The 20,014-nt window shown below is 41.4% G+C and overlaps 1 protein-coding gene across 9 annotated transcripts in view; it reads left to right on the forward strand.

The window, feature by feature from the left end:
• LIMCH1 (LIM and calponin homology domains 1) overlaps positions 1-20,014 on the forward strand; it is a 341,102-nt gene that overhangs the window by 124,173 nt on the left and 196,915 nt on the right. For all 9 annotated transcript variants that reach the window (XM_065907146.1, XM_065907147.1, XM_065907148.1 and 6 more), the window contains exon 2: positions 14,963-15,033. In XM_065907146.1, the coding sequence (XP_065763218.1) occupies positions 14,963-15,033 (71 nt within the window). The remainder of the gene's footprint in view (positions 1-14,962; positions 15,034-20,014) is intronic.

Raw genomic sequence — 20,014 nt, forward strand, 5'->3', positions numbered from 1 at the left:
TACTGCTCCAATTTTGGGGAATTCAGTGAATTGCTTTTGCTTTCTGATTGTCTACCTGTAGCCGGAAATCAGAAACAGCCCCTCTGAAAGGACAATAGATTTATATCATCTTGGCATTGAATAGTTGTATCTTTCTGTAAGATGTTGACTGTTTATGAGCAAGGGTGTGAGAAAGTTTAGAAACATTGGTACAGTTATATGCTTTTCTTTCCGTGGTTATTTGTTAATTTTCCAATGTCATAGAAATAGTGATATGCTTAAAACACCACATTTACGTTAACAGCCTCATGATGTGTATGTGATACACAATTCGAGTCCACGGTGGTCTTCAGGAGCCAGCTCATATGGCTCAAGAGAGAACATTGTGTTCATTTCCTCCTCACTCTGTGTTCAGTGACATTGACTGAGCTGGAAATCCGCAAGGGTGGGAATATTTACACCATGGAAATTGACTCTTCTCTCCTCCCCATCTCCTGAGAACCAGTTGTTAAGCATTTAGTAGAATACCATTGGTTCTAGGCCATCTTGCAGGATGACTTAATTATAAGAAGTTTGAAAAATATAACCAAGGATTTCCTAGAACAGACTGCCTATTCTAACAACAACACAGTTACCTTTGCATGCCATTTTCCTTTTTCCCTCTTTCTTCACTTTTGATTAGTGAAGTTTTTCAAGATGATGTGTGGGCAGAGCGTTCTGTTTGGTTTTGTTTTTGGTTAAATGTGGACCTCACCTACTAGGGAAGCCCTACCTACTTGGTCTTCCCTGGTGGCTTAGAGGTTAAAACTTCTGCCTCCAATGTGGGAGACCTGGGTTTGATCCCTGGGTCAGGAAGATCCCCTGAGAAGGAAATGGTAACCCACTCCAGTATTCTTGCCTGGAGAATCCCATGGACGGAGGAGCCTGGTGGGCTATAGTCCATATGGTCGCAAAGAGTCAGACACAACTGAGCGACTTCACTTCACCTACCAAGTGTATAACACATAGCCTTGATTTTGCTGTAAGTTACCTAGAGTGGGACAGCCGGATACTGTTCTCTTGTGGCTCTTTGTAACACCTGGAAGACAGGACTCCTTCTTTGATGATGTGCAGTGTTTATGGAGGAAACATTGTGTAAGGAGAGCTAAATACAGATTCTGAGCAGTGTTCACTCCAGTAGAAACCAAGATGGCACTGCTCCTTAGGTGGGGTCAGCTGCCACATCGAAGTGTCAGTGAGGCCCAGGAATGAACAACACTTTAGTCGACTGGGATTGCCACCTGCTGTCTTCATCACAAAGCAGCCAAAAGAACAGATTTCCTCCCGTAATATGTTATTTATGAGTTTAAAGAACCAGAGGAAGATAGGTAGGGGAATATTTTGTTCTGAAATGCCTCATGGTCTCAAATCAAGCACCTTGTCTTCCTTCTAGTCCCGTTCACTCCCTGTTAGTGGGTGTTAATTTTTTATCCCATAGAGGATCAAGTTGTATATAGGGTTCTTCCAAGTTGGATTCTTTGGCTATGTGTGATGATTTTTTAAATACAGAGATTAAAGTCCAGTGACATCACAGAGATTTCTATGATTTCACCCCATGGTGTTGAGTTAATTGACACTACGTGGCAGACATTTTGGCATGTCTGTGGATTTGAGGGTTTATGTTCTTTTTCCACTTTTTGAGGAGGAAGCACATGGAAGAGAAGAGATTGCATAGGCAGTAGGAAGTTAGATCTTTATTCACAGCTCAATGGACACAGGCATATTTGGGCAGCATAGCCTTCTGTTTAGGAACGTGGGTGGGGAACCAGATTGCCCAACTTAGAGTCCTGGCTCTGCCACCTACTGTGTGAAATTAGGCCAGTTACTTCATGGTCTATACTTGAATTTCTCCATCTGGAAAACAGAGATAATAATAATACTTCTACTGGGGCCTCTGATAGCCCATTGAACACCTTTGTATAAACTCAAAAATGTATCATGGGTAGCCTCTTTGAGCTTGAGTACAGACAGTGGCTTTATATGAATTAGGAAAGTAGGACTTTTCCATGACAAGAGTTTGTGCAGTTTGACAAAGAACTCAGGCTGGCCTTTAGCCCCAACCTGCCTCCTCAGCTGGGCGTCTTTGTTCAGGGCACCGCTGTGAGACCAGCCGCCGTGTCCCTTATAACCACACCAGGGAACTGAGGAGTGAGTGAGTCGGTGAAGGTTCCATAAAAGCTGCTGTTACTATTACCATCACATCTTCAAGGTGGAAACCTACTACATAGCTCAGGGAACCCTGCTCAGTGCTCTGTGGTGATCTAAATGGAAAGGAAATCCAAAAAAGAGGGGAGGTGTATACACGTGTGTGTGTGTGTGTATATATATATACTTTGCTGTACAGTAGAAACTAACAACATTGTAAAACAACTCTATCTAATAAGATTAATTATAAAAAAAAAACCCCAAACCGAAAAATACATGAATATCAGTGGCAGGTAGCGGTACACTTAGCATTAAGCATTAAATTTACCAAATTAATGCCAGAGATGAATGAGTGATGGTGGCACAGTAACGATTTTAAAATGTGGGTTTTATCTTATAATCATGACACATCGCCCTCATATTTTTATGTTAAAGGACATCTAAGGTAACAAATGATTTCAATGTAAAAATACCTGCACATTTCTGTTTTATTCTGTAACATGTATAATAAAGTTGAATTCTGCATCATACTCCAAAACAAACAAACAAAACTTCTGGGTAGAGTGGTTAGGGTGGAAGAGGGTTCAGAGAATCTGTAGATTTGGGCAGAGTTACCTTCGACTTGGAGATTTGCTGGAAGCCCTTGGTTATTAAAGGGCTGTGGCTAGAACCCAGTTGTCTGGACTTTCAGCCTCCTACCAGTCCTGACCAGGTGTCTCTAGACAACCACGGGATTTGAATAGAAGAACCATTGATAGAAGATAGGGACGGGGCAGTGTGGCTGTTCCTGACCTCACGTGTCTGCCTAGAACTATTCAAATTGTAAAACCTCAGAAGATGGTGTGTCCTTTATTTTCCAAAGCTTAATAGTACACCAGCTCCTTTGTCTGATATTCAAATGTTTGTTTTTTAAAATATGCTATGCATTAGGCATGTGTGGGTCTCAGCTACCATTTTTGTTGTTGTTGTTGAGTTACAGTTATTTACAGCATTGTTAGTTTCAGGTGTAGGGTGAAGTGATTCAGTTACACATATCTATATTTTCTGATTCTTTTCCATTATAGATTATTGCAAGATGTTGAATATAGTTCCCTGTGCTGTACAGTAAATCCTTGTTTGTCTATTTTCTATGCAGTGGTGTGTGTCTGCTAACCCCGCACTCCTAATTTATTCCTTCTCCACCTTGCCGCCTTTGGTAACCACAAGTTTTTTATCTGTTCTGCAAGTCTGGGTCTGTTTTGTAAATAAGTTCATTTGCATTATTTTTTAGATTCCATGTATAAATGATATCATATAATATTTGTCTTTTCTCTACTTGGCTTACTTCACTCAGTACAATAATCTCTAGGTCCATCCATGTTACTACAAATGGCAGTATTTCATTCTTTTTATGGATGAGTAATATTCCAGTGTGTGTGTATCACATCTTCCTTATCCATTCCTCTGTCAATGGACATTTAGTGTGCTTCCATGTCTTGGCTATTGTAAATAATGCTTCTGTGGACATTAGGGTGCATATATCTCTTCAGGTTAGAGTGTTCATCTTTTCTGGATATATGCCTAAGAGTAGGATTGCTGGATCATATGGTGACTTGATTTTTTGTTTTCTTAAGGAACTCTGTACTGTTTTTCATGGTGCCAGACACCATTTTAATAAGTGGACCTGAGGAGTATTGTTAAATAGAGGTGTATTTCTATTATATTTGAATGAGAAACCTTTTACAGTTGGTATTTTCTGACTACAAAGACTTTTCTGAGTTTAACAAAATGGAAAATGGCTTTTGTTTCTAACAAAAGAAAAAAAACGAGAGATTGAGCCATTGTGGAGGTCAGCATCTATATCCCCAGCGCTCCCTTTAAAATCTTCCTACTTGTAAAGTATAACACAATTACAGAAAACCACATGAATTCATGGCTTAGTTTGTCATTAAAGTGGACAGTCTTGGAAGCGCTGTGTCAAGAAGGAGATCCAAATCAAGAAGTAGAATTTTGTCACCCTGGAAGCCCGTCCTGGACTCCCTCCCGTTGGTAATTCCTTCTTTCCTTCTGAAAGTCACTTTCTCATGTTATTCTTCCTTGCTTTTCTGTTTAATACTTGTGTTGCCCAGGTCATGCCAACTTTTAAAAGAGCAGGCTGTTTAAAGTGTGATCACCCTGTCTGTGTAATGAGCATTTCTCCGTGTTTTATTTTCCTTTGGTAATCTTATAACTTGTTTGGGTGAATTCTAGTATTTTTCTAACTCGACTTTGATGTGTTTTAAAATACCAAGTACTGTTGAAACACAACAGCTTTGTGGTTACTTTGGATTCTTAGCTAAAAATTATTCAGTTTTTAGAATATCTAATGCTGAAATTGATCAGTTCTTCAGAATGTCACAGGACTGTGTGTGCTTGGCAGAGCCTATAGTTCCATTCTTTGCCCCAAGTCAGGAAGCCAAGGGGCTTGACCCCTCTTCCTTCCCATCCTCAGTACGAACGTCATGTTGATGTGAAGACTGGCAGGAACCATGGCTGAGTAGTCAGCAGGCGAGGCAGTGGATTGGACAGATACGAAGTGACTGATAGTGAACTGAGTAAGTGACTGTCATCAGTGAGAACAAATATGGAAAAGTGTTCCAAGGGACAAATGAGGAGGTACCAGGTAGGTTTTTGACTTGAGTACTTTCCTTGGACTGCTGAATGGCTGTCAGTCCTAGGTCCAGATAGCATTTTATTGTGAATATTCTGTAACGTGAGAGAGAGAGGGAAAGGAAGGAAAGAAGGAAGGAAGCAGAGTTGTTTGGTTAAAGAGACCGTGTACCCACTACCTGCCCAGTTTCAGTAGTTGGTAACATCTTCTGTATTTACTCCTTTTTAACAATTTTGTACTTTATCTGTTCCTTTATTTTTGGTTGCATCGGGTCTTTGTTACTGCACCGGCTTTCTCTAGCTGTGGCGAGCAGGGGCTACTCTCTAGTTGTGGGGTACAGGCTTCTCATTGCAGGGGTTTCTCTTGTTGCAAAGCATGGGCTCTCGGGTGTGTGGGCTCCTGCAGATGTGGCGCGCGGACTCGGTCACCCTGCAGCGCGCAGGATCTTCCGGGACCAGGGATGGAACCCGTCTGTGGCCCCTGAATTGACAGCGGGATTCTCAACCTGTGGACCACCAGGAGGTGTCCTATATTTCCTGCTCACACACACACAGTTCATACATCCTCCGAGCATTTGTTCAACCTTTTCAAAGTAAATTTCAAAGGAAATTGCAGACCTTTCCCTCTAAATTCTTTAGTGCGCCTCTCCAAGGTATCAGAACATTCTACAGAACCGACATGCCACGGTCACTCTTAGTCATGTGAAATAATGCCAGATAGCTGATATATATTCAGATTTCCCCAATCGTGCCCAAAATATCACCTGAAAACCTTTTTTTAAACTAGAATTTCATTGAGATGCAGACAATTGGTTGCCATGTTTCTTCAGTCTCAACTCTCCCCTCCTCTTCAAGACGTTGACTTTTTGAGGGTCAGTTTTCTTATATAATGTGTCATTTTTTCTGGATCTGCCCAGTTGTTTGCTCCTGGTCTCATTTAATCCAGTAGGTGTGTGAGAGTCTGTCACATTGTGTGATTTTGGATCCAGCACTCACACACCCAGATCCATCTGTAAGCCAGCACATCTGCCTCAACCATACTCAACTTGCTCTTGAGCAGGATTTCTGAACAAAAATTGCAACCACCCGGTTTAGGCTCTCCAGCGTGGATTCTTTTCTCATCCTTAGGGGGAAAAAAATGTACCAGAACTTCCAGTCAGTAGTAAATGTCTTATGAGATGGTTTCTAATCATGATTTCTAAGTTCTGACAACCTTGTAAAACAGATTTCTGCACCAGTCTTTTAAAGATGACAGAGCGAGCTCGGAGGAATGGAGCCATGTGCCCTGTGTCACCTAGCTCCGAAATGTCAGACCTGAATTTTAGACCCAGACCTTCCCTGGTAGCTCAGACAGTGAAGAATCTGCCTGCATTTTTACCTGGAGAATTCGATGGACAGAGGAACCTGGTGGGCAACAGTCCACAGGGTCGCAAAGAGTCAGACACAACTGAGCAACTAATACAATACCTGCCTAACACAGATTTGCATGTTCTGAGGACTGGATGGCAGTTCCATGTACAGATCTGTCAAAATTAGCCAAGAATTGAAGTGTTTTTTTTAAGGAGCACCTTGATACCCAGGTAAAAACCAGCCGGTGGCTGAAGCTTATCTCTGCTCCTTGCAATGGAAAAAGCACAGATAGCCCAGAGGCACTCCACTTGCCCGTATTTTTCCAGGACTCTTTCTTTGCTCTCATATCAATTGCTAATACTTTCTGTTGTGTTAAAGCACGTGAGTTGTTTGTCTTTCTTTGCAGTATCCGTTCTGTTTCCTTGGAAGGTAAGAACAGCCTGAGGATGTGCAGACACATTGCTAAACCCACTCACATGTTCCTGGACTGACCCATTTTCTGTGTTGAGAGCACGCAATGGCGAGATCGGAGGATTTAATGCTCCCAGAGTGCTTTGGAGCATTTCTTGTATTCTTAATGAGATTTTTTTAGTGGAGTCTGTCAATCTGTGGCTATAAACAGTGCCTTCTGGGTTTCTGATGACATGATGAAAATATAAATGGATTCTGCAGATTGCATTTTATTATCCTCAACATTAAACACTCAGAGCTAGTGCTGGAGAGGATCACAGTCTGATAATGTTGATTAAATAACCTCAGGCCTGGACTTCTGTGCTGTTGCGTTGCCAGCCCAAGCTGAATAGATGTAAGGCACTATTGTTATTAAAGAGAGTGTAGCAATGTCATTGTCATTAGAATATATGCCTTCAGAAGGCAGTGGTGTGGGGTGGTGAAGCCCTGGCCTGGGTGAAGGGAGATATGGTTCTAGTTTCATCCTTACTGATAGCTAGCTTATGACCTTGAGCGAGTCATTTAATTTGCAGGACATTATTTTTTCTCATCTTTAAAATGAAGAGCTTGTGTATATAACTTGGACTTATTCTGGTGTAGTGAGAAGGGGCATGGGGTTGATCTATAAGAAGATTTCCGGGTCCTGTGTGGGAAGGCTAGAGAGGAAGCTGGTGTGTGTTTGCTGAGAGGTGATGGAGGCTTACGCTAGTGTGTGGCGTAGAGATGGAGGGTAAAGGGTAGATCTCAAGTGCATTTTGGAGAGAGGAACTTTGCTCTTCTTGATGGTTCGAATGTGTCTGTAAGTTCCTGGTGATGGGAGATGGTGGTGCCATTCACTGATATGTAGGAAACCAGAAGTGGAACAGGTTGGATCAGGGGACAGATGTCATGAATTTTGTTTTGATCTTGTTAAGCGTGAAATATTTATTAGGTACCCAAGTGGATATGGTAAGTAAGAAATTGGATGTTTGATTCTGAGCTTCAGGGGAGAAGGGTGAATGCTACACATAAAAACGTGTTAATTATCATACGCAAGATGCTTAAAGGCAAGATATTTAAGCTTATAAAAGTGAAAGAGTTATCATATGTGAGATATTTAAAGACTTGGGGCTGCCCAGGGAAAAGAAGCTTGTGGCTATAGAGAGAACAAAGGAAAGGTGAAGAAAGGAGGAAAAGAACCATGTTTTACACTTAGGAAATGAATGAAGTAGAATGACTTAAGGCAGCAGAGAAAGGAATGTTTATTGAAAGAGTCAGGAGGAAAATCAGGAGTATCTGGTAGTGGGGAGTCCTAGGAGAGGCAAATGATCTCAAAAGGAAAGAATGATTGACTGCCATGATGCTGAGACCTTGATTCAGATCAGAGGAGATAATGTTTGTTGGATTAGGCGGTATGGTGATATTAGAATTTAAGAGGAGAACCAGTAAAGCATGGGATCATTTAAGATCAGGGACAAAAGATCTGCAAAAAAGCATTGGAAAGAGACAAATCATAAATGAGATCTATGGTAATTCTAATATTGTGGCCAATATTGACATTGAAGTTTCTTGAGCTCTTTTTATGGATTAGGCACTGTAAAAGGAAGGGTTTGACATATACTCATTTATTTATTCTTTTTTGTTTTCATTTATTTATTCTTATGTAATTCATTTACTCTTCATGCATTTGGAGGATGTATAATTATCACTTTGTAGGTAGGGAAGCTGAGGGTTAGTGGAAGTTCATTAATCTGCTTATGATTTAGCTTGTACTAGTGGAGCTCAGTTAAATTTGCAGGTCTCCACTCTTAACCCTTTAAGAATTCTCAGTGAATTCAAAGAGGACAGGTGGATGAGCTGTGATGACAAGAGTAATAGGAACAGGATGCTCATGTAGGGGTTTGGACAGTGAAGGGAAGGAGAAAAGTGAAGCTGCATTAAATTAGGTGTTTTAGGAAAAGTGGGAAATCATTATGCTGTTAGCACAGAGACGAAAGACGCTGTGGACTGCGGGTAAAGTTGAGATAAAAGTAGCACCTACGGATAGGAAGAAAGGGGGTTCAGATCTTTCACAGAGGAAAGAGAAAGTATATTAGTTTCTTTTGAGAGGGCAGAAAAAGACGAAATGATATGAATAGGTATGGTCTATAAAGGAATGTTGGGGGTCGGGGGCTAGGGGTGGTGGTCCTAAAGGAAAGTCTGGCTAGATGGTCTTAATCTCACTGTGATTCAGCAAACAAGGTCATGAGCTACACAGTGCAGGCGGGAGAGTCCATAAGGAGGTCACTCTTGTACCTTCTCTTTAGGAATGGGGAACTAGTGGGAAATAGGGAGACTGATTGCCGGAGTACCTTTCCCGCCCCCCGTCTTCTTGGATGTCTTTGTTGTTTCAGGTTCAGGTAGAACCCGTAGTTCTGACATGCAGGGCTATGTCTGTTGTAGCACCTTACCTCCCACCACCCTCCCCTCCCGGCCTTCCTCCCCCTGGTCTCAGCCCTCAGGACGTTTCCTCTTTGTTCAAATGAACCTTTGTACAGGTCTTTGTGTTTGCTGGGACGCCCTGTTCATCTCCTTCCTCTGAGGGATCCTTTCTCCTGCGTTGGGACCTTCTCACAGGCCAGCTCCTAAAAGGCTTTCCTGGGCTGTCTCAGGCAGAGTTCCTCTCTTTGCTCAGACGCTGTGCCGAGTCAGCTGTGTGTAGGAGTGTGAACTCTGCACTCACACTATCTGAGGTTAAATCTTGGCTCTGCTAGTTACTAATTTTGTGTCCTTGGCCAAGTCCCTTAACCTTTCTGGGTGTAGGTTTCCTTGACTTTTAAGAAGGAAGTGATAATAATCAGATCTACCTCTTAGGGCTATTATAAGGATTAAATAAATTCATATGTGGCACACATTTAGAACAGAGAGCCTAAGGAAATTGCTATTTGAATGTGAGCTATTATCGTTCATAAATTCATAAATAATTTCTTTAGTTGTGCAGTTCATGTTAATTGCTTGCTCCATGCTCTTGCCCATATTTTTCCTCTAACACCAGCTACTGTTTTGTAATGCTTTATCTTTCCTTGTGGACTGTGGATTCTTACTGAGTAGGGTCCAAATCTTGTTATTTTGATCTCACTCACTTCTCTTACGCTATCTGGCCTGAGGTAGGTGTTAGGTAGATGATTGTTGGTTGATTGCTAATTCTGGCTGAAATAAGAATGACTTGAGATGGTTTACAAAGAGTTTCCATAGGATTCTGATTTGATTTTTCTAGCAACCTTATTAAGGTAACAGAAATAGCAGTGGGTTTATTTCTCAGTAAATGTGAAAAATAAGAGCACTTCTATTCTGCTTTGTTTTTTTTAGGTTTAACATGAGATACTCTTTTTGTTAAATATGTCAAATATTCTCAGAAGGGAAGTGAGCATAATGAACTGCAAATAATCTTCTCTCGTGAATTAAAGAGATGTGATTTTCATTTACCATTGGTAGGAGGAAATCAAACCTGTTTTTGTACAATAATTTAGATTAAATGTCTGTCTTCCAATGATTAAGTCCAAATATAGTAAATTTTGTATTTTTCTCCCATTTCTTGAATGCAGTCACCATTACTTTGCCAGCCAATAGAATCTCTTCTTAAGTTTATCATAATAGGGTTTTCAGCATTTATTTAAAATCAGACCTGCAATTCATTAGTGGACTGCAGTTTGTCCACCAGATTGCTTTCAGAAATCCTGAATATTTAATATTTTTGAAATACAGTTTGTATAAATAGTAATGATCAAGATGAAAGACTGATTCTCGGCCGTCTTTGACTGTTCATGGCAACTGGTTGATAACGAAGGAAACAAAGTAATGAACACAATGTGGCTTTATGACACAAATTATAAACACATCATAAAAATGTTACTGTAAAATCATGTGGTTTCTGTATTAGACTTTATTTTGAACTCCTCCCAATTTTAGTTCCTCGAATGGTTTAGAGCATTGACATGGACAAACTCAGAGATGTAATTACCTTTTAGTTATGATGGGAAGGAAATTGAGTACAGACGAGCTTATTACCAGTAATTACTTGCACAAAATAGTGTGACGATATGTCACGAAATCCTCTTGCTTCTGCTTTTGGTTTGATTGCTAAGGTAGAAGAAAGTGATTCTTATCCTCTAAAACTATCAGGGTTTTGGTATGTTATCCATTCATAGACTATTTTAGTCTGACAAAGCATGTCCATCCAACAAATATTTTGGTTAGTAAAGAAAGTGAATTAATTCTAAACCATAAAGTAGGAAAAAAATCTGGCATTGGGTTCTCCTGAAAGGCTTGCCAGGCATAGTTGGTGATGTCTTTGCCACCCCGAGTACTTCCGAGGACCCCCATGAATGAGGGAGATGTATGCAAGTTCACTATATCCACCCTTAAAATAATGGTGGTGTTTAATAGCTTCGTCCATGTCCCTTTGTTTGTGTTCATGCTGAACGCCTTCAGAGAACTGTGGAAACTTTGGGTTTTACTGAGTGAGATGGGGAAGTATGGAGGGAGATTGAATGGAGCAGTGACCTAGCTTGACAGGGTTACCCTGGCTGCTGGGTTGAGAATAGATGGACGAAGGCGAGGGTGGAAGCAGTGAGCCAACTGAGACTCTCATCTAGGTGTAAGATGATGAAGGCTCAGAGTAAGGTGGAGACGTGGTTGGATTCTGGCTAAATTCTGAAGGGTGAACCAACAGGGTTTGTTACAGGGTATGCCTGGGTACGGAAGGTTGGGGTCACACATGACTAAGCTGAACAGCTGCGCGGGCAGAGTTGCAAGGACTCACTGGTAGGTGGGTGAGGATCAGCAAGGCGCGAAGAGCAAGATTCGCTGGGGCGATAAAGTGCTGTTGACGTTGCACGCTTCTCTTCCCCTCTTAGCCCCTGAATGCTTCTGAACCTGGGCTCTCTTCCCACCCACTACACGTCCCAGATCTCCATCTTTTTAAGGGCTCTATTAATCTTCCCATACTGTTATGGGTCCTTGGAGAGTGATCACAGGCTGATGGCTTGGCCAGTGCCTTGTCTGGAAGGTTACTGAGAGTCCCCGTCAGCCGGGGTCCAGGTGGGGAGATTAGTGAAGAGCTTAGCAATCACTTTTCATTTCCCCTGCTCATGGTCTGTTGGTAATGGTGGCTGATTCTTGGTAGTTATTTTGCTTTTTTTAAAAAAAAAGCAATGGCTTATGCTGTTACAAAGAGAACAGTAATTAACAGTCTTTATTGTTAAAATATGCAATGCGTGACTTTGTAAATACATTATAAAGATGTTGCTAAGATGGGTCATTGAGACAGGTCATCCAAAATCCTGATTCCAATGAGATGTCCTCCATTTCTGAGTATGAACTTTGGACTTACTTAATATACAAGGTCAGGGCTTTGTAAAATGTACTTTACATATGAGTCACATGGGGATGCTTTTTAAAAGCTTGTTCTAAGTCGGTCTTGGAGACAGTGGGAGGACTGAGAGCCTGTATGTCTAACATTAATTCCAAATGAAGATGCTGCTGTCCCTGCCCTCTCAGGACCAGGCCTTTCAGTGGCACAGCCCTTGCTGAATTTCTGGAGTCTATTCAGCTGTTGACCCTCCTAACAAAGGTCCAGGTGCCTCTACACTGAATAACCTGGACTTGGAAGAGTAGATAGCGTTTGGACCAGTGGAGAGCAGTGTCGAGGTTATACTGGGACCTAATGGACACAGGAGATGGGGGAAGGAGGCAGAGGGGAAGGGACAGAGGTGGAGATGAGCACCTGCCTCCAAATGATGGTTCCTACTCTTACTTCTACAATTGGGAACCTAGGAAATTGAATTTACTCAGACTACATCTTGATTAGCAGGCTGACTTTAGACTATTAAACCAACTCTACTTGAAATTTTTTAGTTTCCATGCATCACATACAAAATAATTTTAAGTAGTACCTAGGAATTTTTAGATGGTTCATAAGCCACCCATATTGGAAAGTATTATTTCCTTTTCATTTGTCTCCAAGAGTGTATATTGAGTTGCATTACTTCTTTCTTTAGTATTTGCTGTAATTTACCAGGTAAGCCTTCTAGACCTGGCATTTTTTGTTTGGGAAGGTTATTTTTATTATTATTATTTTTGAGTGGACTATGGTTGCTTGTGTCAAAGAATGTATTTATTCAATTCATCTAAGTTGGTGAACTTATTGGCACAGATTTACTTATAATATTTCTTAGTTATCCTTTTAGTGTCTATAGAATCTGTAATGATATCATGTCATTCCTGATGTTGGTAATTTGTGTCTTTTTTTTTTGGCTAAAAACCAAAGGCTATCAATTTTATTAGCTAAAGGTTTAACAGTTTTATTGAGCTCAAATAACCAACTTTTTATTTCACTGATTTTTTTCCTCTATAGCTTTTTGATTTTCTATTTGATTGATTTCAACTTTGATAGAATTTTTCCTTTTTTTCCTACTTAACTTGGGCTAATTTTCATGAGGTAGAAGCAGAAGTCAATGATTTGAGATCTTTTTTAAAATATATTTTCCCCATATACTGCCTTACAGTCTTTCCATACACTTTTATTTTGCCATATTCTTTCACTATAAAATACATTCTAATTTCTTTTTATTTCTTCTTTGAACAATGGGTTGTTTAGAATTGTATTACTTAGTTAAAAATATTGGGGTTAAGGATGTTTGTTGTTAATTTCTAAGTAATTCATTTTAAGTTTGTGGGGAATTGTTTTCTGACACAAAATTTGGTCTACTTCAATAAATGTTTATTGTGAACTTAAAAAAAAGAAAAATGTTTATTGTGAACTTAAGAGGAATAATGTTTATTCTGCTGTTGTAGGGTGGAATATTTTAGAAATGTCAATTAAGTCAATTTGGTTGATAATGTTGTTTAAGCCTTCTATATCCTTATTGATTTCCTGTCTGCTTATTCTATCAATTATTGAAGAGAGATATTAAATCTCTGACTCTAGTTGTCACTTTCTTTATTTCTCCTTGTAGATCTATCTGATTTGGTTTGTGTCTATCTTGAAGCTTTTTAAAGAAATTTGGTGTAAAAATGTTTAGAATTATCTCTCTGGTGACCTAAACATTTTGTCCCTATAAAATGACTTTCTCTGCTCTGGTATTATTCTTTATTCTCTTGTTATTTAGTTGCTAAGTTGTGCCTGACTCTTTGTGACCCCATGAACTCGAGTCTCCCAGGCTCCTCTGCATAGGATTTCCCAGGCAAGAATACTGGGGTGGGTTGCCATTTCCTTCACCAAGGGATCTTCCTGGCCCAGGGATTGAACCTGCATCTGCTGCATTGGCAGGTGGACTCTTTAACCTCTGGGCCACCAGGGAAGCCCATTCTTTGTTTTAGAAGTTGATATAACCACTATAGCTTTCTTTTGATTAGTGTTAGCATGGTGTATCTTATTCTGTCCTGCTTTTAACCTATTCATATCTTTCTATGTCAAGTGTGTTACTTGCAGGCGTCACATAGTTGGGTCTTGCTTTATTAATGCAATCTTTCTTTTACTTGGGGGTGTCTACACCATTTACATTTAATGCTCTGATTGATATGGTTAGGTTTAAGTCTATAATATTGATATTTATTTTCTATTTATTCCATCTTTTCTGTATTCCTTTTCCATTTTTTCTTTTTTATTGTTAGGGTATTTTTTTTTTTTAAATAATTCCATTTAATCTCCTTTCTTGACTTACTAACTTTATTTTAAAATTTTGCTATTTTAGAGGTTGCTTTAGGATTTACAGCATGCATATTTACCTGGCATATTGCAGATGCTCAGTAAATATTTACTGAATAAAAAAATCAATGCTTTGGTGCCCAGACCACAGGGCTACTGAGTGTCAGAGGCATCAAGCAAAGCCAGCAGTACTCAGCATGGTTCACTCTTTCCCAGCTTTTATTTTGCTTTTTCATACCATGTTAGCATGGGTGTTGGCTTTTTTCATGCTGTCTTGATGTTAGTCTCTCAAGGTTAAAAGTTCTGGATCCTTCTCTCTGCCTATTAATGTTTTAACAAATGGATTCTTTATCCTCAGGTGGTACTTTCTGCAGGCTTTATTGAAAGTGTAAGTTGGGTCCTCAAGATGAAAGAGGCTGTGACCTTGACTTATCATGGCCAAACCGCCAGAGTAATATCCTTATCAGGAAGAACAGATATTTTTAAAGTTTTGAATAAGAAAAAACTTCAAAGAAATGGTCTATTTAAGATTAGCTGAGCTAAGCAAAGTTACACATGGAAAGGAAATTCAGACCTAACAGATTTTTCCCATTCCTGGAATGCTACCAGTTATTTAAAGTCTCTTGAAATATCTTGAAAAAGAATCATTGAGCTTCCTGATTGAAAAAGAAAAAAAAAAAATTATTCTCTGCTTTTCTTTTCCAGCAAGTAACTGGCCGAAGTTTTGGTGATAAAGATTTTCGGACAGGATTAGAAAATGGAATCCTTCTCTGCGAGTAAGTATAGCCTATATTCAGTTGGTTTTATTCAAGAAAAATCATTATTGCTGTTCAGTTTGTCTGCAAAACTTACAGAGTTTGTTTGGAATGCATTCACAGTTTGAATCTGAAATTTAAAAAAAAAATCACTTAAGTGGGTTAGGCCGTAAATATAAGCATATTGGTGCAATAGGGAGTGGTGGGGACTATGGTATTTTCAAACTAGATAAAGAAGGAGTGTCTGACAGCTGCTCCTCAGCCCCAACCAACTTTTACAGTGTAGCGGTTTGGGCCTAAGTGATTGGAAGGATGTAGACCAAATTGTGGTAACAGTAGCAGCTTTTCTCCTCCTTATTCCCTCCAAACAAGAGCAGTTTGTGCCAAGTAAAAGCCCTGCTGCTATTTACTGACAACCCTTGAAACTTGCCAGGTGATGTTCCTCAGTAGACCTACTTCCCTGAGGCATTTTGAATACACTTAATTCATGCTGTTGACAAAGTAACTGTGGTGTTCAGTCTTTATGCTCTGAATATGGGCTTTGTCGTAGAGTACTCTTATGATGATGTAGTCAGGAACTTTCGTGTGGTGATTCCAGACATGGAATTAACTGTAGCCTTAATACTTAGAGATGGATGAACATAAATATCAAATCAAGATTTCAGAGTTTTGAATTGATTTAATACGTTCTGTAATTAGGATATTTATTTTTGTTTTATTGAGTTGAAACGTACATGCATGAAATGCAGAACTTGTAAATATGCAACCTTATGGGTTTCGGGAACAGTGTACATGTACATGCATGCAACCTATACCTTGATCAAAACACAGATCAGAAAGCTCTCCTGTCCCTTCCAGTCAATCTCAGCCACCTGTAGAATAGCACTGTCCTGATTTCTATTACCACGTTATCTATGTTGCCTTCTCTTGAACTTTATGTAAATAGAATCACAGAGAATGCAGTCTCTTCTTGGTGACTTGGAGGATATTGTTTGAGACCCACTGATATAGTTGGCAGAGCACGGTCGTTGGAGTCTGAGAATTAAAGATTCAAGTCCTTTCTTCACGCCTTAAATTATTTAATCTCCTTGTGTCTCATTCGCTTCTCTTTAAAAGGTAGTAAAAATCTTACAGCTCTTGCATGTTTCATAAGCTTTTTGTAAATTTCAACAGGATAATGTAGATAAAGTGCTTTAAAAAATTACAACATTTGCTATACAAATGTGGATGTATTATGTAGCAGTTTTCAACACAGTTCATGTCAACATTGATATTTCCTACCTTCCACTGCCCTTCTGTCTTCAAAGAGTAACTTATATCCTCTAATTGCTGTTTCCATACCTTCCTTCCTGTGGAGTCTCTTCCCTCTTCTCACACTTTACTTGCCTTACCACGTGTTTTTCTCTTTAGAAAGTCTAAGTCAGAGCTCATCTGTTAAGTAAACCACAATTAGTTCAGCGTCTCACAGAGACAAGCTCAAACAGGCTCCAAACACTTCCCTTGGGTTCTAGCACTTGCTTCTCCAGTGAGTCTAGGCTTGACCCTCTGATGTTAACAGATTCACCAGAATCCAGTCTAATTTACGTGCATCGTGCTCTCTGAAGCCTGTAGAAGTGGGTCTTGGGAACCAGCTTTTGTTTGCCTCACATCAGCTCCAAAGATTCCTATAGGCATCCACCTCTTCACCATGTGAGGAAATCTGTCATGGAGTGATGTCCCTGCCTGCCTTTGGACTAGATGGGCTCACCTGAGGACAAGGCTCTGGATCCAGAGACAGCTGCTCAGGTGGACTTGGGTTCTTACCTGGATGAAGACGTTCAGCCAGAGGCTGGAGTCCCACGTGTGGAGTGGCACCAACCGCTGACCCTTTACAAACACCTTAACGAGTGTTAGGGTTGTTTAGAGGCGGAGAGGTGGAGATTAGGTCTGGGCCATGGTTGGGAAACAGCGTGGTTAGACAGCACCGAGGCACCGATTACAGCCAGGCACGTCTTTAAATAAATAAAGAGTTCTGAGTGCTCACAGCCTATGGGTGAGCTGAGGGAAATGGCCAACACGGAGAACGTGGACCAATGTTTCTGTCCGGGTAGGTAGGATGAAAACCCAGGACAAGCGAGTTATTGTCTAACTCCTCTAACCACAGGGGATTAGACCCACTGGTGGATTTGGAGGAGTCTGACGATTAGGGTCAGGCTTCCCCATGGGACTCCATCTGGCAGCTCTGGAGCAGAGTGTGTGATTGTGGAATGAACTGCCGTGGTGGTCTAAAAACCATGAGCGCAGACCCAGCCAGAGCCTCGGAGAGAAAGCTGAGGCAGTTGCCAGACACACAAGAGACAGACAAAGTTCTAAGTGCAGGGTCTTCAGAGCAATGAGACAGAAGTAGGACTCAGGGCTGGATGCACTCCCCGTTGGTAGCAATGGAGGAAGAAGGTCCTCCTCTCCTTGTTGGTCAGGGGTGAGGGCATGGTTGGGTGTGATCTGAATAGCAGTGTTGGGCTGCTGCAGACTGAGATTAGCAAGTGTATTCTTCTGGGACTTGTATGCAGAGACCAGTCTGGCAAGGAGGGGAGACTTGCCCCGTTCCAGGCATGGAGCTGGTTGATGGTAGGGCTTGAAAGTCAGGGGCTCAGTTTGGAGAGTCTCAGGAAAGTGAGGGTTCCCAGATAATAGATCTATACAGCCTGTCTTTGGAGAGTAGATGAGGATACGCATGACTGTGCCTGTCTCTAGAACCAGAGAGAGTTCTGTGAATGCCGGTGATTAAGCCGTTCTAACTTCGCACCACCACCCGGGTAGCAACACTTGAAAATATAAGAACCTGCTGTGATTTCAAATTTTGAAAACCAGCAGTTCAGCTCTTCTAAGGTGGATTGGCTCTAACTGTTGGTTTTAACCATGGAGAGACACCATGCTCTCTGTTCACTAAAAATTTCGTGGGTTGTTTGTGAGTCTGAAAAATTAAACCTCACAGTTCTCAAATGGAAAGGTGTCTTCGGGGCCTGGGTCTGGTTTTCCTCTTACCAGCCTGGTTCTAGATTTACCTGTGGCCCGTAAGAGCTATTATGATACCCAGTCTACAGAGCAGCTAACTGAGGCACAGTGGACTAAATCACTAGGCTAAGATTGTACCCTGGAGGAGGGCATGGTAACCCACTCTAGTATTCTTGTCTGGGAAATCCCACGGACCGAGGAGCCTGGCAGACTGCAGTTCATGGGGTCGCAAAGACTCAGACTCGACTCAGCGAGTAAGCACAGCACACAGTTGTACCAGATGAGAAAGATTTAAATTCAGAAGTCTCATCCCTTTGCTTTTGTTCTTAATCATTGCCCTGTGTCTACAGCTGGGATTTTAACGAGAGAGAAAAGCAAGAGGTTGGGGCGGGGTGTGGAATTGGTGTCAGAAAACCTAGAACATGGGGAGAGGGCACTGCAGAGGATGACCACCGGGTCTCAGCTGAACAGGGGAAGAAGGGCTGTTTGGGGCTAGTAGTCTCGGAAGCATGTAGGCATCAAGGGCCTGGTGGTCCCTCGTAAGATAAGAAGTCCAGTCCAGTGAGAAGGGGGGCAGGGGAGAGCTGAGGCTGTGGTCAGTGGACAGTGTAGTGAAGTGAAAGGCACTCAGTCATGTCCGGTTCTTTGCAACCCCATGGACTCTACAGTGCATGAAATTCTCCAGGCCAGAATGCTCAAGTGGGCAGTCTTTCCCTTCTCCAGTGGGTCTTTCCAACCCAGGGATCGAACCCAGGCCTCCCACATTGCAGATGGATTCTTTACCAGCTGAGCCATCAGGGAAGCCCGGGAATTCTGGAGTGGGGAGCCTATCCCTTCTCCAGGGGATCTTCCAGACCTAGGAATCGAACCGGAGTCGTCTGCACTGCAGGCGGATTCTTTACCAACTGAGCTGTCAGGGACAATGTAGGGTGTCAGTTTTCTTAGGTAAGAGTTGTCCAAACTTGATGGTCTCCTATGAAGTTGGTGGACCTGTACTGAAGACCACAGAGGTGCGAGAGAAAAAAGACTGGCACCTCCAGGCAACATATGAGATGGAAATTGAGTAGCTTCAGAATCACCCTGGGAGCTCTTTTACTCTGCCTGTGAAATGCAATACACTTGCCTTTGCATATGTATCCCCAGATATAGTCATCCTTATGCATAAATGTATAACTTACAGTAAAAGCAAGAATAGAATACAGTGCAGGTGCCAAATAGATTCATAGTACTGTAGATGTATTTTTGCTCTAACTTTCTCTGTTGTTTTTGCCAAGTGTGTCGTTGACGTTTGGAGGTTAAATACTCCAATGATGTGAGCGCTCCCCTGAGCGTTATATAAAAGGCCTGGGGTCAAAGTGTGACAAAGCTGCAGACGTGTGACAAGTGTCATGCTGCTAGAAATGTTGAATGAATGCCACATTGCACCCTGGGGACTGCAGAGACTTTAAAAGGAAAGCTACAAAGACCGCTCCCTGGGGAAGCTGCTCCCAGTCCAGAGCCACACTTGACTGCCACCTAGTTTCCTGCATGCAGCTCAGACATGCTGTTGTGAAATATTCCAGAAAGGAATGGTTCTGACTTGTTTTCCTGAGACTCGATTATTAGATAGAACTGGGAAGATTCCCCTGGAGAAGGGAATGGCTACCCACTCCAGGATTCTTGCCTGGAGAATTCCATGGACAGAGGAGCCTGGCGGGTTACATACCATTCATGGGGTTGCAGAGTCGAACATGACTGAGCAGCTAACACTGTGGAATTCCATCTATAGCAGGAGGTGGCAAATTCTGGCCCTTGGCCTCTTTTTGTGCAGGCCTTCCTGCTTGCTAAGAATGGTTTTTACATTTTGAAAGAGTTGTAAACAAAAGACAAGCCAAAACAAAGCAAGAGTTTGTGTGGGGCTCACAGAGCCTAAAATGTTTAGTACCTGGTCCTTTACAGAAAGTTGGCCAGCCCGTGAGGACTGTGGACTTAATTTTGGTTGTGAATTGCTTACCCTCATAAAGTTGAG

Source organism: Muntiacus reevesi, chromosome 16 (assembly GCF_963930625.1).
Source record: "Muntiacus reevesi chromosome 16, mMunRee1.1, whole genome shotgun sequence".
Classification (NCBI taxonomy): domain Eukaryota; kingdom Metazoa; phylum Chordata; class Mammalia; order Artiodactyla; family Cervidae; genus Muntiacus; species Muntiacus reevesi.